General features: G+C 35.6%; 1 protein-coding gene across 1 annotated transcript in view; it reads right to left on the reverse strand.

Moving 5' to 3' along the window:
- LOC114666327 (latent-transforming growth factor beta-binding protein 2-like) overlaps positions 1 to 26726 on the reverse strand; it is a 418209-nt gene that overhangs the window by 190876 nt on the left and 200607 nt on the right. Inside the window, exon 4 of the mRNA XM_051919743.1 lies at positions 2296 to 2483. Within this exon, the coding sequence (XP_051775703.1) occupies positions 2296 to 2483 (188 nt within the window). The remainder of the gene's footprint in view (positions 1 to 2295; positions 2484 to 26726) is intronic.

The raw sequence follows: 26726 nt of genomic DNA on the forward strand, positions 1-26726 counted from the left end.
ACTACAGCCTCATAACTTCCACAGAGTTGAATTGGCACCTCTGTGACGCAGTCTCTACAAAATCTGTACAACATGACCTTCACAAAGTGTACCCACACAAAGAGACCAAGTACAAGGAGCATAAAACCTTGATCACTGAGCAATTTCCTACATCCAGATGGGTTTATATTTATAGGCAGCCAAAGGGTGCCTTCAACTCACAATGCAGGTTATGTTGCAAAAATTAATGGGGGGGGGGGGGGGGGTCTGGGGGGTGAGGATCCTGTAACTCTATGAGCAGTCATATATGGTCATATAATGGCCCAGGTATATGAGGTCATTTTACAGGACCAGTGGCACGCTAAGTTGTAAACAGTGTCACTTTATGATGTTCCCCTATTTCATCGTGATAATGCCACCATAAACAACAGACCATTTCAAGAGTGGTATATATTATATTGAACCATCTATTTTATGCTACTACTGTTCCATACATGATTGGTATACCACTATAACTATGTTGCAAAAAATAAAGTTTCATTAAACATTCATCAACTAAGATCAGACGTTAACATATCCAGTTGTACTAAATCTTCTTCTTCCTCTTTTTCTTTTGGCTGCTCCCGTTAGGGGTTGCCATAGTGGATCATCTTTTTCCATATCTTCCTGTCCTCTACATCCTGCTCCATTAGCCCCACCACCTTCTTGTCCTCTCTCACCACATCCATAAACCTCCTCTTAGGTCTTCCTCTTTTCCTTTTGCCTAGTAGCTCTATCTTTAACATCCTTCTCCCAATATACTCAGCATCTCTTCTCTGCACATGTCCAAACCAATGCAATCTCTCCTTTCTGACTTTATCTCCAATCCTTCCAACCTGAGCCAACCCTCTAATGTAGTCATTTCTAATCCTGTCCAGTGTTTTGTGAAGTGACACATAACTGCACTTTTTAAATAATCTGATTTATCAAAACTTCTTAAATCTTTCAAAAGAATTATTGGTCTTGCTGGAAAAAATAATAAAACAAAGGTAGAGCAGCCCCAATGGACAGAGCACAAAACAAAAGGAAGAAATTGTAAACAAAAAAAAACAGAAAATACAAAGTAAAAAAAGATGAAAATACAAACTAAAAAAATTGAAAACACAAACTAAAAATAGATGAAAATACAAACTAATGAAAATGTTAACAAAAAAACAAAATGGAAAAGACGTCACTAGAGAAGGAGGAAGTCTGTGGATTAGTGGGGAGAAATGGGAAAATCCCAGAGAGGTATTTCATTCAACAGGACTTGAAAGGAAAAATGGAAAAATATTTTTAGATGACAAGGTTGCAGCTTGAACTTTAAGCAGTAGTGCTCTTTGTTCAGAGGCAGACATTAGTGTAATTCTGGAGGCAGCAGTAGTGGTGCACATTCTACTAATGTCCGTCTCAGGTGTGCTTCAAAGCAAATGTGCTAATCTGCAGCACCCAAGCTTACAAAAAGTTCAAGCTGACATAGTGATCTGTGTATGTCCTTTTTATAAAACTAACAAGTCATTGAGCATCACACAAAGAAGCAATTGTGGCTAGAAAAGGATGATAAATCCTAACTGACAGGGAAACATCAGTGCACTGATGATAGGGGACTATGTTTACCCAACATGCAGCTGTTGCTGTTTATATTCAGTTGCCCTTCTGATTTTTTTTACCTATGTTAAACAAGATGACGTTTTGATCTTCAATGTCAAGTTTAAGTGGTCACACTCCAGAAATGGCAGCAAGTGAAATTAAAATGGGGCAATATTATATTGAGTGCTGCTATCTGACAGATCCACAGTCCTGTTTATGAATCCAGTCGCAGGGCATGCCAGAGTGCAGTTTGCATGTTCTTACTGTGTATGTGTGAGTTTTTTCATCCACTGCTCCTGGTACACCCAAAAACTTATTCAGTCTGAGTGAATGTGGGAGTCTATGACTGTGTTCTCCGGTGGACTAGCAGCCAGTACTGCCAGATTTGCCACAGGGTCCCACAATCACAAGTAGAATAAGCAGATTTTCATCATTCTTTTTTTGCATTTTCATATTTTTTTAGTTTATATTTTCATTTTTTTTATTAATGTGCATTTTCATTTTGTTTGGTTTGCAGCTTCATTCTTGTTTTTTTTGTAATTTGCCCTTTGCAGATACCATAACGAATATACGAAAAAACAGTTACCAGCCACAGGTGAAATGTCAGACATGCAAACCTAACATTTAAATCAAATGAAGAAATACAGGGATGCAATTATCCTCTGAGCAACTGTGAGGAACACTAGTCATAAAAGCTCTTCTCATTACCTTTCGGTGCCACAGCATTGCTAACTTTTTCCTCTTCTTGTTTGATGGCAACATGCTTTAGACCATTGTATGTCTGGCCATTGGGTAAGGCATTTGAAGTGATTTGTCCAGATGGGAATCTTTTGACAGTACGGGAAGATCCTGTTAGTTGAGGTGAGGAATCAGGTTGGACTCTTTTGCTCTGACTCCTGTAAAATAGACAACATCAAATTACCTCAAAATCTGGGATGCCATACAACATGCTGCAGAATACTTCAATCCTAGGCAACTCTGTGCAGAAGCTACAAAGATCAAACACAGTTCGATTAAAAAACTGAAAAGATAGGCATCTTGCAATAGTAAAAGACAAAGTAGAAGAATAGATAAATTGATGAATTATACCGGAGGTAACGCCTGACAGGTATCAGACCATACAATAGTGGCAGTGCTACTATGTTGAATTGCAAGAAAAGTTGAGGCTCATGAAAGAAGTAGCAACAGTTTAAAAACTAGAGATAACAAGCAGGCCTCTATGTACAGTACTGTGCAAAAGTTTTAGGCAGGTGTGAAAAAAATGTTGTAAACAAAGAATGCTTTCAAAAATGTAAGTGTTAATCATTTATTTTCATCAATCAACAAAATGCAGTTAATGAACAAAAGAGAAATCTAAATCAAATCAATATTTGGTGTGACCACCCTTTGCCTTCAAAACAGCATCAGTTCTTCTTGGTACACTTGCACACAGTTTTTGAAGGAACTTGGCTGGTAGGTTGTTCCAAACATTTTGGAGAACTAACCACAGATCTTCTGTGGATGTAGGCTTCCTCACATCCTTCTGTCTCTTCATGTAATCCCAGACACATTCGATGATGTTGAGATCAGGGCTCTGTGGGGGCTATACCATCACTTCCAGGACTTCTTGTTCTTCTTTACGCTGAAAATAGTTCTTAATGACTTTGGCTGTATGTTTGGGGTCGTTGTCCTGCTGCAGAATAAATCTGGGGCCAATCATACGCCTCCCTGATGGTATTGCATGATGGATAAGTATCTGCCTGTATTTCTCAGCATTGAGAACACCATTAATCCTGACCAAATCTCCAACTCCATTTGCAGAAATGCAGCCCCAAACGTTCAAGGAACCTCCACCATGCTTCACTGTTGCCTGCAGACTCATTATTGTACTGCTCTCCAGCCCTTCGATGAACAAACTACCTTCTGCTACAGCTACATATTTCAAATTTTCACTCATTAGTCCAGAGCACCTCCTGCTATTTTTCTGCACCCCAGTTCCTATGTTTTCATGCATACTTGAGTCGCTTGGCCTTGTTTCCACGTCGGAGGTATGGCTTTTTGGCTGCAACTCTTCCATGAAGACCACTTCTGGCCAGACTTCTCCGGACAGTAGATGGGTGTACCTGGGTCCCACTGGTTTCTGCCAGTTCTGAGCTGATGGCACTGCTGGACATCTTCCGATTTCGAAGGGTAATAAGCTTGATATGTCTTTCATCTGCTGCACTAAGTTTCCTTGGCTGTCCACTGTGTCTACGATCCTCGACGTTGCCCGTTTCTTTGTGCTTCTTCAAAAGAGCTTGAACAGCACATCTTGAAACCCCAATCTGCTTTGAAATCTTTGTCTGGGAGAGACCTTGCTGATGCAGTATAACTACCTTGTGTCTTGTTGCTGTGCTCAATCTTGCCATGACATGAAACTGTCTTCCACAACCTCACCCTGGTAGCAGAGTTTGGCTGTTCCTCACCCAGTTTTAAGCCTCCAACATAGCTGTTTCTGGTTCAGTTAATGACTGTGTTTCAACCTACGTGTGACACTGATGATCATTAGCACCTGTTTGGTATAATTGGTTGATCATACACCTGACTATAATCCTACAAAATCCCTGACTTTGTGCAAGTGTATCTATAAGAATTGATGCTGGTTTGAAGGCAAAAGGTAGTAACACCAAATATTGATTTGATTTCGATTTTTCTTTTGTTCTCTCACTTTGCATTTTGTAAATTGATAACAATAAACAATCATTATATTTCTGAAAGCATTCTTTGTTTACAGCATTTTTTCACACCTGCCTAAAACTTTTGCACAGTACTGTATATTTAAATACCAAATAACATGTGATGGATTGCAGATGCAGGGACAGAACCTCGAGAACTGGCAGCACTTCTTTGGTGGGTGGACCAAAAGACAGATTTTCATATTTGGTTTGTGTGACATCGAAAAGTCATAATATTTGCATTATTTCTCAGTGTAACAAGATGTTAAACAGTAATTATTCCAAATAAAAGGTTTTTACCACAAACCCAATTAAAAATATATTTTCTGACTTTTGTTAACATATCTGTGTCTCTGAACAGTGACCACTGGTTGGTTGGGCAATGGATCCAAAGAAGCAGGTTGATATGCAATGTCTTTGTGTTTGGTTTCACTCTTGGCCAGTTACTTTGGCATTTCGCTGATACCTGTTGTTTTTTTCACTGCTCTTTAATATGTCCCTAATGCTCTTCTTTTTTGGGCAAAACTGCACACACTAGTTAAGCCATTTTTGGATAAAAATAAACAGTAGTACAAATTTTCAGCACATTACAGCTGTCTCATAAAAAATAATTTCTTCTAACATTTAATTAACATTCTGTACATAAATCAAACACATCTTAAACTTCTAATCTTTTACAGAATGTTAAAGAATAATCTAATATAATCAGTCATAAAAATCTTGACTTTTTTACTCCTGTCAGACCCAAACCATTTAGCCCGTTTCTAAATCTTACATTACTTTTCTCACATGTGTAAGAATGACAATATCAAATACAGAAATGTGAATATTAATCTTTTGGATTAAAATGACACATTATACAGACAAGGAGAGCACTTTATAAATATTATATTATAAATATCTTGAGGAATGATTAATTTACTGCAAATGCTAACATAAGAAGCCTAAATGCAAAAATGTGGTTTTGAATAAGATCATTTTTGACCTTCAAAAAAAGACTCACTTTTTAAATATAATTTATGACTTTAGGAAGTATCAGATTTTTGTTCGGCACAGATTTTTATTTGAAGATAATTGAATAACTGCTCTCTACATTGCTTTGATTTCCTAATTGCCGGCATCTTCATGCTAAGAAAGTTAGATCATACACTACCATGAGCTCCAGACAGATTGTTCCCTTCAGGGTAGATTTAAGATTATTTTCCAAGGCCATGCACACAATAACAAAAAATCATTGTAGTCCTTAATACATAGACAAAAAAAATGGAGAATATAAATGAAAGGTCAAATTTAGAATGTTGGAAGCTGGAAACTAAACATTTTAACAAAATTTAAGTATGGCCACTAAAACTAAAACCGAACTGTCTCACCACGAGATTCTCTTTTTAACAATGTTTTTCAAAAAGTTCACAGTTTTATTAATTCCAGTCAATCCTATTTGCTTCCTATTTCTTGCTATATATTTTGGAGTGTAAAAATGACTTTGAATGTAATTTTACATTCACTTGTACTAATAAAAGTTTACATACACAAGAAATACAAAACATATTCAACTCATTCTTATTCAGTAAAGTTCTGCTTATAAGTCAGTGCGCTATACAAGGATCATAACATACTATATGTATAGTATAAGTTCAACTTAAACACCAAAACACTAAAATAATGCTGACACTTAAACAGTGAAGTAAAATGCAGTGTCTACAGGAATATGTAATGGTATAAATGTGGTCATTCTGATAGCTTTACAGGGACAGATTTAAAGGATGTGGAGGAAGGCAGTGGGGCTTGAAGTGTAAAAGTGTTGTCTGTTTGCTGCACAGTGCAGAATTTTTAATATGCACACTCTGGTTAATAATAATAATCCTTTAATGGCACTATATAGTTCTTTACTGGATTGTGTGGTTCCTCGCAGTATCTTCCAATAATTACAGTACTTCTTATTAGATTGTGTTCCTTCTCTATTTTCTTGTGTCGGAGATTCAGTATTAGATTTAATTTGAATATGATGTAGTATGGGCGGCACGGTGGCGCAGTGGGTAGCACTGCTGCCTCGCAGTTGGGAGACCTGGGGACCCGGGTTCGCTTCCCGGGTCCATCCTGCGTGGAGTTTGCATGTTCTCCCCGTGTCTGCGTGGGTTTCCTCCGGGCGCTCCGGTTTCCTCCCACTGTCCAAAGACATGCTGGTTAGGTGGATTGGCGATTCTAAATTGGCCCTAGTGTATGCATGGTGTGTGGGTGTGTTTGTGTGTGTTCTGCGGTGGGATGGCACCCTGCCCGGGATTGGTTCGTGCCCTGTGTTGGCTGGGATTGGCTCCAGCAGACCCCCGTGACCCTGTGTTCGGATTCAGCGGGTTGGAAAATGGATGGATGGATGATCTAGTATTCTATGTTTAATTTGTTATTGTATTCAATTATAATGAAATCATTAAAATCAATAAAACACTGCTCTGCAATGAATGCCGCGACTCTTAATTTATTTTCTATGTGAAGGACCATTTTGTGTATGATATGGTTATGTTTTTGGGAAAAAATACAGTAGTTGTGCATTGAGCTAATGTGTGTGTGGTGCTATGAAAGATAGAAAAGAAATAACAAAGCATGGAAAAGAAACATTAATAAGCTAGAAAAAAAGCTATACTCTGAAAGTTTGCCAGAGTCCAAACGTTAATATATTTGGTTATACTGAACACAGAGTTTGTATTGTTTGTTTATATGTTACTTTATGTGTTAATAATTGACATCATTTTTAGATATTTAAAACAAATGTCAGAAAGGATTATTAATAAGGTATAGACCACCATTTTGAAGAAAACTTTAATATCTGCATAAGAAAACACAGGTAAAGTTTATTCACATGCTGAAACAAGTTAGACAATGCATGCATGGCATAACATTCAGGTGCGTTCAGTGACTAAGTTAATTGATATGAAAGTTGGAGCATTTCACATTTTTTATTTACTTTATCCAAGATTCAGTTATTACATTTCTGTTTATTAAATAGTTTTGAAACAATGAGTCATATTTAAAAGTAATACCAATAACAGAATGCATTTCCATGCGCTAGTAGCCTATCTATACAGGTGGCGCAATGGTAGCACTGCTTCCTTGCAGTAAGGAGATAGTGGGTTCACGTCATGGGCACTCCGTGTGTAGAAAGCATTTTAAGTAGTGAGAAAAGAGCTATATAAATTTAAAGAATTATTATTAAATATGTGCTTTTAAACAATACTTTACATTCCCGTTAAAAATAGAGCACAGATTGAAGCTCTTGAGCCACCACAAGCCAATACACCGCAGATTCTAATTAGAGACAGTGGAAATGGCATCGATTGAAATTGTATGAGTTAGTGATGGAAGGTCTGTGACTAATTGCGGGTCCAGTTTATCAAACATAAGATTTTTGAAAGTATATTCAATAGAGTAGCTCCCCATAATTAGTAATTGAAAAAATATCATCAAATAGCATCAAATCAGTATTATTATTAACCTATGAAAGGAGAAAAGGAACTGAAATAGGTTCCCCATCTAGGTATTAACATTTGTTCAAACACAGTAAAGGAACTAATTTATTGTATAATCGGAATACGAATAGTACACAATGGGCAAGAAGATCAAGGGCATACCATGATTGTTCGTGTATATCTGACACTGAAAGACTGTGGGCTTAAGCCACTGAAGCCTCCCACCTCCGGATGCCAATGTCCGTTTTTAAACCTGTCCTATATTTATATCAGTTAGGGCAGCTGCACCTTTCGCATGTTATTAATTATTTCAAACACCATTTAGTTAATGGTTTATGATGTCACTTCTTTACAATAATAATCTGCAGATAATATTGTTCAAGCAGTTCAGACTTAATGTGTATATGCTTACATAATTGCTTTCCCCTTTCATTTATTTCCAGAGAAGTGACTTATTTTCTTTTGTAATCTATTAGTTAACTTACCTAAAGCAGCAGGTGAAGGTTGGTGCTGTCCAAACTGTTTGCACGCATGCACACTTTGCCCTTCATTTAACTCACATGTATTAGGCATCCTAACGGCTGTCAGACAAGTAAAAGAGGAAAATATACAAATGTGTTCAAGCAACTGCTCTCACGTAAAACTGAAACAATACATTAGTTCCTACTTAGGGTAAATGCAGACAGAGGCCATTTATCTGTTCTCATCCTCTTAGATCTGAGTGCCGCATTTGACACCATTGATCATAATATTCTTAAGAATCGCCTTAGTCAATGGGTGGGCCTCTCTGGCAGTGTCTTAAATTGGTTTGAATCCTACTTGGCAGGGAGAAAATTCTTTGTTAGTTGTGGTAATTATAACTCAAAGACACATGATATTCTATATGGTGTTCCACAAGGCTCTATCCTGGGTCCACTGCTCTTCTCAATCTACATGCTTCCATTAGGTCAGATTATCTCAGGGCACAACGTGAGCTACCACAGCTATGCTGATGACACACAGCTGTATTTATCAATAGCACCTGATGACCCCAAATCTCTTGATTCGCTAACACAATGTCTAACTTGTATCTCAGAATGGATGAATAGTAACTTTCTCAAATTAAATAAAGAAAAAACCGAAATCTTAGTGATTGGCAATAATGGATACAATGAGGCTATTAGAAATAAACTGGATGCATTAGGATTAAAAGTCAAATCGGAGGTAAAAAGCTTAGGGGTAACCGTTGATTGTAATCTGAATTTTAAATCGCATATTAATCAGATCACTAGGACAGCATTTTTTCACCTAAGAAACATAGCAAAAGTTAGACCTCTTATATCATCGAAAGATGCAGAGAAATTAGTTCATGCGTTTGTTTTCAGTCGGCTAGATTACTGTAACGCACTCCTCTCAGGACTACCCAAAAAAGACATCAATCGTTTGCAACTAGTGCAGAATGCAGCTGCTAGAATCCTTACCAGGAAAAGAAAATCCGAACACATTTCTCCAGTTTTGATGTCACTACACTGGTTACCTGTGTCATTCAGAATTGACTTTAAAATTCTGCTTATGGTTTATAAAGCTTTAAATAATCTCGCCCCGCCTTATATATCGGAATGTCTGACACCTTATATTCCAAATCGTAACCTCAGATCCTCAACTGAGTGTCTCCTTAGAATTCCAAGAGCAAAACTTAAAAGAAGTGGTGAGGTGGCCTTCTGCTGTTATGCACCTAAAATCTGGAATAGCCTGCCAGTAGGAATTCGCCAGGCTAATACAGTGGAGCACTTTAAAAAACTACTGAAAACACATTATTTTAACATGGCCTTCTCATAACTTCACTGTAATTTAATCCTGATACTCTGTATATCTAATTCATTATAATAACTATTCATTCAAAATCTGTACTAACCCCTACTCTCTCTTCTGTTTCCTTTTCCGGTGTCCTGTTGGTGGTGGCGTGTGCCACCACCATCTACCCAAAGCACCATGATGTTCCAACAATGATGGATGGATTAAAAGCCAGAAATCTGTATGACCATCAGCATCAAGTGACTCCGTGAAAAACCCGAACTACAAAGAGGACTATTTCATTTATGTTAGGTAGAATGCCCAAAGGGGACTGGGCGGTCTCGTGGCCTGGAACCCCTACAGATTTTATTTTTTTTCTCCAGCCTTCTGGAGTTTTTTTTTGTTTTTTCTGTCCACCCTGGCCATCGGACCTTACTCCTTTCTATGTTAATTAATGTTGTCTTATTTTAATTTCTTATTTTGTCTTTTATTTTTCTTCTCTCCATTATGTAAAGCACTTTGAGCTACTTTTTGTATGAAAATGTGCTATATAAATAAATGTTGTTGTTGTTGTACTTGAAGTCGCACAGAAAGTTTCTGCACAGTAAGATGGAGGAGTTAATAAATTCAGCCAAGCTTTTCAAAGGGAACTTTTGAAACTTTAAAACTTCATACAATGTGATCCATTCGAGATATCTGAACAAAAATTGAACTCTCATGTCAAATTTCTTTGAAGAATAAGTGTGATTCATCTCAGCAAAATTTGTCCATGTGGTGGCCGAGTTGTTTCATCCAGACAGACAGGTGGACATACATACATGGGCTTTCACAGTAGATGCTTCATGCATTATATGTGAATGCACCTAAAAAGACAATGTTATTTCTTTCAGTGAGGGAAAAAGCTTTACGTAGTTTTTGTTTTAAAAGGACCTTGGGCGTGTATATTATTATGCAACACTGTTAGTGTTAAAACATAAAAAATAATTTAATAAATATGTATATACAGTAATCCCTCCTCCATCGCGGGGGTTGCGTTCCAGAGACACCCGCGAAATAAGAAAATCTGCGAAGTAGAAACCATATGTTTATATGGTTATTTTTATATTGTCATGCTTGGGTCACAGATTTGCACAGAAACACAGGAGGTTGTAGAGAGACAGGAACGTTATTCAAACACTGCAAACAAACATTTGTCTCTTTTTCAAAAGTTTAAACTGTGCTCCATGACAAGACAGAGATGACAGTTCTGTCTCACAATTAAAAGAATGCAAACATATCTTCCTCTTCAAAGGAGTGCGTGTCAGGAGCACAGAATGTCACATAGATAGAGAAAACAATCTCTAGCAAACAAATCAATAGGGCTGTTTGGTTTTTAAGTATGCGAAGCACCGCGGCACAAAGCTGTTGAAGGCGGCAGCTCACACCCCCTCCGTCAGGAGCAGGGAGAGAGAGAGAGAGAGAGAGATAGAGAGAGACAGAGTTTGTTTTTCAGTCAAAAATCAATATGTGCCCTTCGAGCTTTTAAGTATGTGAAGCTCCGTGCAGCATGTCGTTTCAGGAAGCAGCTGCACAAAAGATAGCAACGTGAAGATAATCTTTCAGCATTTTTAGACGAGCGTCCGTAACGTCTAGATGTGCGAACAGCCCCCCTGCTCAATCCCCATACGTCAGGATCAGAGAAAGTCAGCGCAAGAGAGACAGAGAAAAGTAAGCAATCTAGCTTCTCAGCCATCTGCCAATAGCGTCCCTTGTATGAAATCAACTGGGCAAACCAACTGAGGAAGCATGTACCAGAAATTAAAAGTCCCATTGTCCGCAGAAATCCGCGAACCAGCAAAAAATCCGCGATATATATTTAAATATGCTTACATATAAAATCCGCGATGGAGTGAAGCCGCGAAAGGCGAAGCGCGATATAGCGAGGGATCACTGTACTTATTTTAATTACATGAACAAAAATGGAAGAAGGCAGAGAAAGGGGATAATCATTAGAAAGCAATGCAGGTAAAAATGACTGAAGGGGCTTAAATGGATATGAACACATTTACAGGCAAGCAGCCTCTGTATGGTTGGACTTATGAAATGAACTTGTAAAGAGGAATAAATTATTTCACAGCTAGACAAATGTCTACTCTGTTTTCTTTTCAAATGAAATATTTTCCTACAAGTCTGAGAAGAATTTAAATAAAGCTACTGTGTAGTTAGGTTCTTAGACTGTTAATACCTTAAACAGCTGTTAGTATAACCATACAGTACAAAACCCATGAAATTAGATATGAAAAAGCTGTTTCTTATGAAAACGCAAACCCCATATAATTAACTTATTTTTATGTTCATATGTGTATATCCAGTAGTACAGTATGCATTAACAGCTCTGTATATAGAATTTGTTTTTACTAAAATATTTACAATATTAAAAGTCTGTGTCTCAGGTTAGCAACAGGACACAGAATGTATAAGTAAAGCAGATGCACTAGCAGTGTAAATAAAAAACAAGCTGTGTATCATTTTTCTTGAAAGTATGAATCGTAATTGTAAAAAAGCTGAAACCAGGATTGAATTGCAATTTACTATTAGTAGATTATAGTTATACTCAGGGAATAGGGATACAAAAAAAATTAAAAACTGAACAGGTCATTAGCTTCATCTTACTGTTATTGATTCATGTCCATTTGTGTGCAGTGAGTTCAGAATAACATGTTTACGATTAATTTTATTTTATTTTAATCACATAAGCCTTCTTTGCTTTTGCTTACAGAGCACCGCCACAACTCAGTCCTGATTTGCCTATCATGCAAAAGTACATTTTGGCCAGTTAGGATGGAAACAATCCAGGAACTCACATGCAATGTACAAGAATGCCACAACAAATTTCAACTTTATGTTTAATTACATTAGTTTGCACACTTGTAGGAGTTCTAAATTCACTATTAATCAGCTTTGAAGTCTTTCTGTCAGAAGTTCGAGAGACAATAGTGGGCAGGAATTCTTGATTTTAAAGTGATAAAGCCAACAACTTGTATGTTTTATATGAAATTCTATCTTCTTTGTAACATTGCTGAGACCAAAAAAATGAACTCAAATAGAAGAATTTAACATGAATGGGGCTTGTGGTACAGGAATCTCTGCAGTATTGCTAATGATTGCATCACATCATTTTTGGGAATAAAGAAAAAATTTATGTGTTATATGAGTTTTTCTCAGCATCACTCACTTCACCCCAAACCAGATGAAGAAAAGTGTCACTAGCATCATCTTTCGCAATTATTTCTTGCTGCCTATATGCTTTAAGTTTTAATCTTCACCTCAAATACACATGTTCTAGTCAGCTATCCGTTTTTCTTCTTCATGTCTCCTATATAAACTTTGATATGATAAACTTTATTTTCATAACTACAAAAACAGTGCAGAATAACTGAAGTCTCTCATTTGTACTGAATTATAAATATATGATAATAAAAAAATCTGGTCTCTATATTTTAGTGAACATGTTCTTAAATAGCCACAGCAGTCAGCTCCTTTTCAGAGTGAATGTAACCTCTGAGTTATCTTGTATACACTGGCTTTCTGCCCAATACTAAATCATCTCTAAAAGTCTGTGATTAACTTAAAAAGCCATATCTTCCAACACCTGAGAATATCCTTCTATGCTTTCTATACCGCTTACACTACAAAAACCTGTTAGACAGTCAGGGCATTACGATCCTAGTTATTCTGCCAAATTGGAAAAAAATGTAGGCCAGAAGGCTAAGAGGATGGGTCAGGAGATGAAAGAGAAGCTTGTAAGTTAAAAAAAACAAACTAGGTCGAAATTAAAAAAAATATAAAAAAATCTAAATACCAAAGCCCAAACATTAACAAAAAAATTAAACATAAAAAACTGTACTAGCTCTCTAAAAGACTTTTGCACAAACTTATGTATGAAAGAGTTTTAAGTCCAGAAAGTTAGATGCTACCAATAGCTCTCAGGCTTTTTAATGGCTGTTTTATCATTTACAAATTTCAAATGTGCTTTTTACTGTGACAGTAATCAACTGCGCATTAACTTCAACTGACAGCTGTCAAAGCTCTACCCAGACATAATTCATTTATCCATTCTTGTAACTGTCATACTTTTGCCATGTGCCTGCCTTTGTAGTCTTACATTACAACTACAATTGATCTTTAAATCTCCCAAGATGGCACATGCTGTTAAAATCTGGATACTTCTTAGATACTTCCTGGTATCTTTCAGTGCTTCAGTTTGTCTTTTTATTACATTCACTAGCTCTGATTGTTATAATTAGTTTGTATATTTCATATTTTATTATAATCTTATGTGTTTGATCTAATGGTTTGTGGTGGTTTTGATTGTGTTAAAGACTGACCAACTGATTTTATATTTCAGCAGGAATTACAATCACTTTTATGGTTGTAGAATATTCTTTATTTTGTCTAAAAATGTAACAAAAAATGTTTTTGATGTAAGCAGGTAGTGAGGACTAGTGGCTAGGATGCTGGATCTTCAGCTGCAAGGCTGAAAGCTGAATGTCTGCCTCACTGTGCAACCATGAACATATCATTTAGCATGACCTGTTCTCCATTAGCAGAAAACAAATAATTGTACTATTGCATGTTGTATAATACTCTGCAAGTACTTGTACTATACTGAACTAGTGTACTACTTTGTCAAAAGATGTCTAAAATATAAAAAGCAACTGTTACTGCCAGCTAGCTTTTATGATAGACTGGCCATCTAGCTCTGTGAAGAGGATTACTTGTGTTCTGTTTTGCGTAGTGTATTTACCCCATTTTTTGATATCCGTTGCACACCCAACCTACCTGGGTGTAGGGTGAAGGGGTCTCTCTCTGAATTGCCTTTCCCAAGATTTCTTCAATTTTTTTCCCTACAAGGTTTTTTGGGGAGTTTACGTATATACCTAAGTGTGATATACTATTAATTATGTATGTTGTCCTTTATCAGATATTTTTCAGAAGTCACTCTATACCAGGAAACTTTACCTGAAGATTGAGAAGTAGTAAATGTATCACTATAAGAACAAGCTAAGATCAAGTCAATCCTGTTGATTAAGGGCAGCTTGGCTTAATTTGTATTACATGCTATCATTTGCATAACATTCTCAAATATGTTTAATCAGAGTCAAAATCGGTTTAGATAGGGGATAGTGTGTCTCATATGCAAAGATAGAATTTCAAAAGAGCAGGTACTATTTACTTACCCTTTAAGGAAGCTTTTGGATACATATACTGTGAAACAATAGTCCTCACATTATAAGAGCCGGGGATTTAGAGCTCACCTGCCGCAAGGGTTAACCATACAAGGCAACAAGTTGTAGAAGAAACAAGTTAAACTGAACTTGAGAATGGCTGATATGACATTCTACATAGATCATCTTGAGGTCTTTGCTCTTTTCAAATTACATACATCAGTTGAATAAAATAAATGAAGTTGGTTAAATCTGAAAATGATACTGACATATAGGTGAATTAAAAGATATCCAAAGTCAGCAGAATGTTGGAAAATTGACTTAGACAAAGTTTACATTTGGTATTTGACAAGACATTTGTAGTTATATAGCATGTCACTATATTGCAAAGTCTACTTAGGTTAGCTGTGGCCCTGTTCTAGTGATATAAACAGGTAAATAAGTAAAAATCCCTATATTACTAATTTTTAATGTAAAATGAACAAGGATATAAGGAATAACCAGTTTATCTGCATCACAAGAAAATGAATGAAATGAACCAAACTTGATTAAGTACTGTATATTTAACTGATTGCAGAAACCACCTAGAGAAAGTCTTCTGAGCTTGAAACAGTGCCAGCAAATTACACAATGCTTTGGCACGCGTAGCCACATTTCATCAAGTAAGGTAAATCTTTGTGCTAAATTAGCCTGTTAATTAGTCTCATAAATTACCATCAAGTGAAGTATTAGACTGAAGATCAGTAATCCTTGTTCTTCAATGTATGAACCTGATGATTACTCAAGAGAGCGATTATGAAATTTAGATAAGGCCTAATTACACACACTACTTTAAACTTAAAATAACCACCCTGATATCTAAGCTGATTGGAAATCAGTTACAAGGATTTTGGCTTATAGTTTAAAGACTAATAATTCCCTAATTAAACGAATTATGGTATATTAGACACGCCTGTAGTACCATAAAACTACTGAATTATTGTTCCAGAATACTGTGACTATATAAGCTGATATGAAAACAACAAAAATGACTACTTAATGCTCTAAAATTTACACACAGCTACATCTAGGAAGACCCAAAATTGGACAGAACAGTTTCTAAAACAATCCAAATCATGAACGCAAAGATAAAAACAAAATCAGAGTTACTGAAAAGCACCTGTCTGTGTAATATCTATCTATTAATGTTATGATTTGTATTTGTTATAAATATTTTTATAACGAAACCCTTGTTTTTCATTTTTTCTTGAAAATTTTGGCTCATATAAAGGTTTTGAAGGCTGCTGAATCTTATCTTGATAACAGCTTTTTTTTTTTTTAAAGTTTATTATAGCGTGTTTTACACTACGTCATTTTTTTCCTTTGGGCACCACCATTTTGGGCTTGGTTATGTTCTGCTGCTAGTTATTCAGCTACGCAGGACAACCTGAGGTTGCAACTCATGGTGTCATTGGTTAGAGGGTATATAGGTCAGCTTGATAACTCCCTGGTTATCCAAGTGTGTGGACAGAAACCTTGATTGTTATTAGTTCATTTTTGTTTGTTTTCCTGGTTAAGATCCTGTGCTTCGGTTCTTAGTTTAATTTAATTTTTGGAACTGCTTTTAGGCTTGACAACATATTGATTTCGATTTTTTGTTAACAAAATTTGCATGACTTTTGACATTTCTTTTCTCGACCCATGTTTGTAAAAGTCTGCTTTAACTGTTTCTGTAACAAAATAGTCATCTTTATCTTTTGACAGCATCAAGTGTGGTTGTTAAGGAGAAAAGCTAATGCTAATGTAAAGTAAGCAATCTCCAGAAAATAACGACAGAAAATTGATACACAAGAGTTATGATGATATTGTCTTCATTAAAGAATGATCATCTATAAGTTGCATCAAAGCCAGATGACAATAAGAACATATAAAAGAACATATACATATGGTGTTGAAATTTAATATAACACAGGTAGAGTAAAAATATCTGATATCATTAATCACTGCTTCTAGAACTGTGGCATATGAGCATTAAGGAAACATATAAGCTATAAAAGATAAGTGTTTTAAATCATAAAGAGGATTAGTAGGGTAGATGCATACAATGAGCTCTTCAAGAAAAACACCTGAAGGAATGTGTTAGTTGCTTAAAAGAGGGTAAACTGTCCAGTTATCCAAAGTTTTTTCTTTGTGTGAATGACAATAGTTCAATTGAACAAGCTACACAGTACTGAAGTAATAAAAATACTTTGGGGACCTTTAATTTTTTTTATATTTTCAAAATGTTAAGCAAAGTGGCATTGGTGAGTTATGTTAGGATGAATGGCCCATTCTCAGCAAAACCTTTTTTTTTTATTGTCAATGAAAAGCAAAATGACATGTCTGCTACTGATAGTTATCTTTTTAATTAAAAATATTTAATAGGTAGACACATGAACTCAGAATCACTCAGAAATACTAAAGATAGAAAATTAATTTAAGGATCTTAATAAGCGAAAAATGAATGCATTCTATCACCAACACATTAGTGTATATGATTTTTTTCACAGGTTTTTCACATTTTTTAAAATCTTTTCATTATCCTAAGTGAGCAGGTTTCTACTCAGCACTTTCATAATAACAACTTTCCTGGAGTTATCATAAAGGTGATTCCACAAGAAAGTGTCAGCCCTTTAATAAGAACACAATAAAAGGATGAATCAGCAAAACCAAAACAAAACAAATAAAAAAATGCAAACTATAAAAAAACATCAGCAGTAAATGTAGTTTTTTCATAATAATACAAAATAATGATAGTGAGAACATTCCTTTTATCATTACAGTTTCCATGACAGCTGGAAACAGGAATGCAGATTCTTCTTTGAGTAATCCAACAGGCATCCTTTGTTTCAGTGCCAAATGTTGTTAAATATTATGGAGTTCTCAAAACAGATTTCTTTTTATCAATGCATTTTTTATATTGCTTTTGTTTTTACAATTGTACCCTTGAACTGACTGCCAGTCCCATCTGTCCCATGTCTGCACTTTAAATGTTGCCTTTTAAATTTCTCTTTTTATGACTCTCATTGTCCACCTTCATGTTTGGAACTGAAAACAAGCATTTGTTTAATTTGTAAGACCTCATCTCCACACAGAGCACATTTCATATCCCTTGTTCAGAATGTGTCTTAAGCATGAAAGTTTAAAATATTGTTATACAAACATGAAATTCACTGTATAAGTATAACATTCTGCATTTATTACATTTCAATAAAAATCTTCAAATCTTTAAAATTCTGGATTTAATTTCTAACTCAAGTGTTTCCTTTATGTAAAAGTAACTGGTTGTACTCCAGGACTCCAGTGACCTTCCACACTCTAAACATGTTCTACCAAATTAAGAACTGATTCTAAACTCCCCTAGCAAGTGAACAATCGTCTCAGCGTGAGCTCTGTGGGGACTGAGATTCCAACCATGGCATGCTTCCAGATTGTACCTGTGCTTGTCAAACTTGTGTCTGGCTTTCCACAACCTTATATTTACTGAACTGAGCTGGTAAGCTCACTGATGTAAAGGTAACTGTATTCATCTGGGAGGACAATTAAACAATATCAACACTTTGCAAAGAGAAGAAGCAACACTCCACACCGAGAATAATTCCAAATTGGCAATGCAAACTGAAATGGTATGTTTATTAACTAAAGCCACACAAAGAAGAATACAAAAATGGATGACAAAATGCAATATAAACAGACAGCTGAACAATTTCCAGCAGCCTTTCTGAACTGCCTGCACAGACTGTGATAACTGTCTGCCTAGTAAAGTGGTTCACCCACTCGCCTTCCTCAAAAGTACAAAACACTCTTTTGTTCATCTTCCATGTCTCTCTCTCTCTCTCTCTCCTCTCTCACAGCTTTGGCCTCTCTCGCTCACCACTGAATCTTTGTGCCAACTGTCCTTCTGACTCTACACTCAGTAAGTGCTCTGCTTTAAGGGTATCTCTTACAAAATAAACATTGTCCCAATCCTGTTTATAAGGGACCACGCGCTCCATCCTAGCAGATGAAATGGAAACTATTAGCCTCCAACCAGTAATCCTTAACCTCCTTCTATAGCAAGTGCTGAAGAAATGATCTGTTTTATCTGGTTTGTACAATGCTTTATACTGTATACACTGCCGTTCTTTATTATATTCTGTAAGTGCCTTGAGCATGGGAAAGGTACTATATAAATAAAAAGTATTATTATTATTATTACTCCAAACTGCTTTACACACATATATAAAGTACATACGTTGGATGCACTAGGTGCTAAAGGCATGAATGAGTATGGAAAAAAGACAAAGAGTAAGAATTTTTTAGAAGTATCTTTAAATGAAAGCTTCACTGAAAACTAAGGGATGCACAAGGGAATCAGACTTACATGTCTGATTTTAACTAATAGAAGGAAAAAAAAGAAAACATATTTCTAATCAGAGATGTATCTGCCACACCACAGGTAGTAAGGGTAGAAGGCAGCAGATGGAGCCATCAAACAAAGAAAGAATTCAGCAAATGTGTAAGGCTAGAAGATAAGGCTGAGAACCAAAGACCACAGAAATAGCACTCCTGCTGTCGTCTATGAAGGATCATCTTCTATTTTTGGTAGAAATGAAGAGAGACTGTCACTGTAATGCTGGGTCTATTCTTTCATAATATCATAGGGTCAATATTGCCACATGTACAGAGTACATATTTCTGATGGCAATCTGGTCCCAGTTTCAGCAGTTATTAGCCCTAGGTTACCACAAGTCAGTCTTTCCTGGCCTCACTCTTTCTCTGAAGAGTCGGATATTCCTGTCACAAGGTTGGTTGACTTTCCTTCTAAGACCCTGAGAAATACTGCATGTTTCTGGGCAGATCATTATCATGGCACAAACCTGGCAGTAATCCTCTGGTCAGAGGGTAAAAGATTTCCTGTTGGATTTGTAATTTGGGAAGTACTCATACTCACGTAGACAACACACATCAGTGAAGCCATATCACATAATATGCCCCTTCATGATGTATCTGACCAGTTTCCAAAGTAAAATAAAATACACAATTATACAACACACACCAGTACTTCATCTAAACTTAGTTCTGGCCTTTTTCTTATGAGATGCTTTTAATAGTACTGTCATCCCTTTTGTGAACAGAATGTTACATAAGTAAAATGTACCATGTGAATATGTAAGACTATGGCTTTAAAATACTGTGGGCTACATAAATGACATGCAGATTCCTATACACAGCACATATAGAATCATAATATTAATGTGGTGCTTTCAATTCCTTTGAGAGACTTTGTAGATTGGTTACTTTGATGCTGGGGCACCTTAAGCATTATTCAGATAGCAACGATCACCTCCAGTTTTTGTATCATATTTAATTCATATTGCTTCTCCTCCATTTTGGCAACTTTCTGGTACAGGAGAGGGATTGCTTGCACTTGTACTGGTAGATTCATTGAGAGTTTCTATCCACAAATTGTAAGGTTACTGAACAGCTAGACAGCTAGTCATAATAAGAATATGTATGTATGTATGTATGTATGTATGTATGTATTCTGTTCTGTATATATTTTCAAACATGTGCATAGGAGAGACACCTTCAGGGCTTATCCAAGGTATGAAATACCCCACCGGGGCGAGGGGTGCTAACATTGTCATTTTTTTTTCACCTACACAGCAGTGAGAAGACACCCTTGAAGGCAACTAACCCTGCCCCTTCCAGCCAGACAGCTATAATAATCTAACGCCCCTGATTGTCAGCATCTCATTTGGACACAGACAATATTGAGTATGCAGTTCCAACACTGTGCCCAAGAACCACTTTAGACAACGCTGAGATGGCTATTTATATTACATTTTCTGGCCACAAGCACTTGCTTTGTTTATTGCTCGCCACTGCAATCAAAAGGAGTGAACCAGATGGCACCCCAACACTTCATACACTCATCCCACGTTCCTTCCACCAGTCCACAATATAGACATCTTGCTTCATTCTATGTTTGTATACTGTTTTGTGTGAATGTGTGTGTGTTTTCTTTTGTTGGTATTGTATTGCTGTCACTATTTTGAATAAACATGCAAGTAAGAATTTCATTGTACTATAGACACTATAGACAATACATTCATTTTACAACACAGGAAGGCAGAGATCTGGAGGAGAGAAAAGCCCTTGTTGTTAATGTGCCATAACACTTTATTTTAAACCTAAGGCCCGACTTAAGCATGGACATGTGGATAGTGTGTTTAGTTTGAGAAATCTTTACAGCGATCTCACAGTTATAACTGCACCAACTACAGGTTTGTGAATTCAAAATATTGTAATACTTTACTGAATTATTTTTTTTTACTCTCACCTCTAATGCTCAGCATTATAACCGGAAGAATTACTATACAATACCATATAAAAATATTTAGTAACATTTCAAATTGAACAGCTAGACCACCTGTTCTTAAACATTTTTTCCCGTGTAACATGAATGTCATAGCTGGCAATACTCCCTTTATATCATCATGTCTTTTAGTAAAAATTGTGAATCCAGATTTGTCAAAGGAGCATGTCACAAATACAAGTACTTCAGGAAACCCATTTCTGACAGTTGCTTCAACCAATGAGCACATTTTTCACTCTGCAAGACTTGTTCATTCACATGACCCTTACTCTCTTGTACGTACAATGACATCAATGCACATCACAAATGTAGCACAGAATAGGTGATTTGATTGTAAGCTGGCAAAAAATCTTATCACTGCGTGTAACCTTATTCATTGAAAATGCAGCTTGGCGAACTGGGCTCTTGCTAGTTGTGTGAGGCTTTTTGTGTCTTTAGTTATGACTTGATTCGATTGTGGAACTCATTGTTTTTACTTTGAGAGAACTCACATATTTATTTAGCGTGTGTGTGCGATGGCTTGTTTTTGATTGTCTCTTAAATTTAATAGGTTTTAATGTATGATGGGTATGGGATTCTGAGTGCAAACACAGTAGACAGGGCTCACCTTCAGTAAGCAAGCATATAGATGCATTCCCAGCTAACGTAATGATAACATTACTGGCTGGTTATCTGCTGGTTACAGGATAACCTAACACATAACGGTTATTTTTTTATTAATAAAGTAAATATTTTACTTTTATCTTTTCTGTCCTCCCTGGCCATCTGACTATACCATCAAATGTATCTTTAGACACTTAAAAACAAAATAAGTACTATTTCTATTACCAGTAAATTTATGTTAAGTAAATGTGTTTTAATTTACTGTATTCTTATGTAATATTTTACTATGTATTGTATTCATTATGATTTTTATCTATTCCTAATTTGCTTTTCTTTTCTTATTTTTTCTTTTTTAAAGTTTAGTAAGTTCAACATCAACCTCTACGTAAACATTGGATAATATCTGCAGAATATCAGTTTGATGTTTGTGCTTTTTTTGCTTTCTTTTCTGATAAGTGACCACTCTTTTATTATCAGGTTCTTGAGAAAATAATTCCAATTCATCAATTATATTTATCTGTCATTTAAAGATGGCACACAATCTTCTCCTTGATTTTTTTGATGATATATAAAAGGATTGTTATGAGAATGAGAGATGTCACGGATCTGAAGAAACAAATGTCTATAATTATCATAATTCCACTATCTACAAGATAGCAGAATCAAACTATTAAAATGGCAAGGTGTTACTGAAGAAGTGCATGCTGTTACATCCCCATTTGGAGATCCAGATTACCTGTTCAAGACATTTTTATTGATTCTTTTAAAGTAAAGCACTACTATTTTTTAAAATTCATTTTAGCAGTCAGAAATTCATCACTAAACTAAAATCAGTTACAATTTTTTTTGTTATAGTGATGTGCTCCGGGATCCCCCTGTACATTTAGGACCCTGGGTTTAAGCACATGTAGGCCCATGCATTAATCAAGAATTAAAAATAAAATAAAAATTTAAATAAATAAAAATGTAAAATACTCATGCAAAAAAGTTAAAATAAGGGGAAAATGAAGCATGAAAATGTTGCTTTTAAGAAATTGCTGTTAAGCTATTGCTAATGATATTTATTTAAACTTTAACTGAATTTAATGTTTCAAAATCAAGAATGGCAGCATCTCAATTTACATTTTGTTTAATGTACCTTGCTTTTGGCCAAATCTGCATTATACCAAATTCCAAACTGATTTCATATTTCGTGCAGATGCAGAAAACAACAGTTCTGAGAACTCTGGACTGACTAAACGATCTTGTCTGACTTCAGACAAGTTCTTTGGCACTTGTAAAACCCCAGCAACATTGTATAATTTAGGAGCTTGTCTGGGTTTCACCAAACAGAGCCTTGGGGTTGAAATGACAGGCACATTATAAAACTGGTACATGATGTAAGCCTAATGTTTATGAAGTGCACGGTACATGACCCCAACAAAACTGTCCCAAAAGAATGGTTAAGCATTTTATAATATCAAGTACATTACCAAGGGATATTTAAGTATTTAATCATTTTGGGAAGAATAAAAACTCTTTATGCGAGTAGCATTTAAGGAAAATGTAAATGGTTACTTATTCCAAATACTGGAAGCTACTTTCTCTAGTGACTACTAAAGTAGAAAAAATATCTCTACAACAAAAATAAAGGAGCAATTATGTAACATAAATGCTCCTAAAAGCAAGAAGCATTGGATACATACACTAATTACGTTAATTTAATGACTGAAGACTAATAATTATGAAGTATATATATTGTGAAGGATTTTTATATACACAATATTCAATGTTTATTTTATAAACCATCCTTATCAGCAAGCACTCCCAAAAGGGAATTTAAACAGCAAATAAGACCACAATAAAGTATTAAACAAACAAATTAATCAGAATTGTAAAGTCAACACATCAGATATAAAAACTGAAAATGCAGCACTGCTAGATACCAGAAGGAACTTGGAACTACTGTGTATCTAGGGAAAACATTTAGGGGTATTATTGTTTAAGAAAGATCTATCCTTTGGTTTTGGAGTAAATTGTAATAAGTTTATCCAAGCAGCAGTGGACAAGCAGCAGTAGGAAAACACATTGGAACACCAGAGGACATCAACCCAAATCAGAGCTGCGAAATATGGTCCACTCCTCTCAGTAGGAAACCTAGCCCTCTTATTTATGAAGATAAACCCCATGTCACCACCTGTCAGTAAGAAGGTTTTGTGTACTCTTACTTCCCTGCTGATCCTCCACCTCTGTTAAGGAAGGATTAGGAAACTCGGGCCCATGCTGCCTCTCATTCTCTCCTTTACTGGTGCTCTGCTCACTGTGTCCTCACTAGCATGTGTAGGAACAAACTCTGCTGGAGGACTCCTGTGGGATTTTACTATTTTTAATTTCTTCAATGCATCCTCAAAATTAATCTCCTCAGACAGCTAAATTTTTGTTAAAGTGTGGATTATTTTCCTGTGTATTTTAAAATGTATGGTTCTGGATTCTGTACATTGAAAAAAATGGCTTGATGAGAAACGTCTACTTAGAATAGTATAGTCTGTCAACTTGTACTTTATTTATAGCAATATCAAGTCAGGATTTGTGACTTTACAGCAGAGTCAATAGCAGGTGGTTCCATATGAAAAGATGCTTAGCACAGTATGCAAAACCTACTCTAAGGGATCTTCCAAATTTGTACCTTGACCTTTCTGGAGTATTACTTTTTAATTATACAGACCTAATAAAACTGTTAGCACTCAAGCTAGGAATGATAAGGCCATATTAATCTTAAATATTTCCAAAAGCACATCTGCAGATTCAATGATGCAGATAAAATGGCAGGTGGATGTTTCTGCAGATCATACAAAAATTTTGAAACAGAAGTTTGATGACTGGCTCTCAATAACAAAGGTAAAATTTTAGTTTAAATACTGCAGTTATTAGTAACAAGACCTTAACAAAGGTTTATTCTGGTGTTAACAACACATATAAAGCATCAATGCAATATGATGGTCAAAGTAAGTAATAGTCAGAGGTGGCTTAAGTGAGACAAACTTCTCATGATATTGCATGCCTCATTATAAAACCAGAGAATCCTACCTTTTTAACAAGTAATTTTACCATTATGTTAATATACTAGATTGCACAGAGATGAATAATGCATCAAACTGATGTTTTATAAGTGTTATGAACACCAAATGAAGCCTTTTTGGTCTTGTTACATATATGTAAATTAGTAATAGATGTATTCCAAAGTCAAAGTGAACTTTATTGTCATCTCAGCCATATACAAATATACAGATAGACGAAATTATGAAGCTCAGGGTCCACAGTGTAACAACATGACATGCAAATAATAAATTAAAAATAGAATTAAAATTAAAATTTAAAATTAAAACACAAACAAGACAAGACCTTGTGCAAAGACAAGACAAAGAAGTAGCAGCAATATTGATGTGTAAGATATGTAATATAATAAATAAATAATAAATAATAAATAGGCCTATAGATAATACAGATATTATCAGTGTATAATAATAATTGTTTAAGACATGTGTAAACAATGACAGGTCAGAATGTTTCACAGCAGAAGGATAACAAGAGTGTCAAAATACTTAAAGGTCAGTATGAGATTTTCAGTTCTTCTCTACATGCATACTCATCTTTGCAGAACAGTGGCTCGCATGTATAAAAGTTCTGTTTTTAGAGGTGTTTGAGGCCGTGCGGAAGGTCCCAGGGGGCAGCCTGGTGTTAAGGAGTCTAACAGCTTGGGGGTAAAATGTTTGTAGTGCCTAAACTAAAGTGTTACCTTAATAAACATAGTTTATATCAAACTTTACCTAGTCCAATTTCATAAGAAAAAACAATCAGAAACACAAAAATCATAAATAAAATGCATGCTCATTAAAGCCATGTTTAAGCAATGTTACCAAATATGCAGTTAACAGTCAGGAAACAATTTGTCTTCTTTATTATTGAAATGAATATTACCATGTTGTTTTAGAATTGACTGGGTAATTATGGAGAAAAATTCTGTTCCATTCATTCAAAATGAATATACTGTACAGTATAATGAGTTGAACAGAGGATTTTATATATGTATTCCAGGATTCTGTGATATGGGTTATGAAGAAAGCCTGAAGGAGCTGAATCTTTCAAGTTTAAGCAAATGAGGATTTAGGGGATACATGAAAGAAGGATAAAAATGGTGATTTTATATGGACACTTGTTGAGTTGAAATCCATTGCTGCATATAGGTTATTCAAAGTATACATTTAGAAAAAGATTATCCTTCTAGACATCACTAGATCAGCAAGAGCTGTGGTGGCACACAACTATGCAAGTTTAAGCAAGGCCTGTAGACTGACTAGGACCCAAGTGTGGGATATAACAAAAAATGTCAAGATGCATCAAGGCCAGGATGTTAAACTTAGATCCTGGAGGGCCGCAATGGCTGCCGGTCTTCATTCTAGCTCTTAAAATAGGCAGATACTGCTGCTAATGAAATAGACTTCTTTGGTCCTAATTTTGACTGAGACCGCTTGACTGTTTCTGTTATCCTTAACCAGAAGCCAAACGGTAATGAGATTCAATATTAGCCAACACATGATCAGCTAAGTCGATCATCATACAATATGTGCTTCCATCAATGACTTAAATGAAGTGAAGGTCTGAGAAATATTAATTTGCTCTGATTCAAAAAAAAACATTTCATGGTGCTCTCAGAAAAAAGGAAAATGAACAGTTTTGGAAATGTTTGGTGAGGCAGAATGAGAGCATTGTTAAGCTGTAAAGTTTAATTGCAAGGTTTATTAACATTGGTTGGCATTGAAAATGTTGCCCCTCCAAAAACTGACTTTGAGAGCTTTTGGGTATCTGGTCATCTGTTGGCTCACTTTCCATTACATGATTCTTTGGCTGCTGGTTACAGAAAAAAACAAACAGTTAAGGGTACTGAATCTTAACAAGAAATTCACGTAATTTTAAGACAAAATAAAGGATGCTCTGTTAGCACCAGTAATTGATTAGGAATCAAAGAAGTAACTGGAAAGAAAAA

The sequence above is a fragment of the Erpetoichthys calabaricus genome, chromosome 16 (genome assembly GCF_900747795.2).
Source record: "Erpetoichthys calabaricus chromosome 16, fErpCal1.3, whole genome shotgun sequence".
In the NCBI taxonomy this organism is placed as follows: Eukaryota; Metazoa; Chordata; class Cladistia; order Polypteriformes; family Polypteridae; genus Erpetoichthys; species Erpetoichthys calabaricus.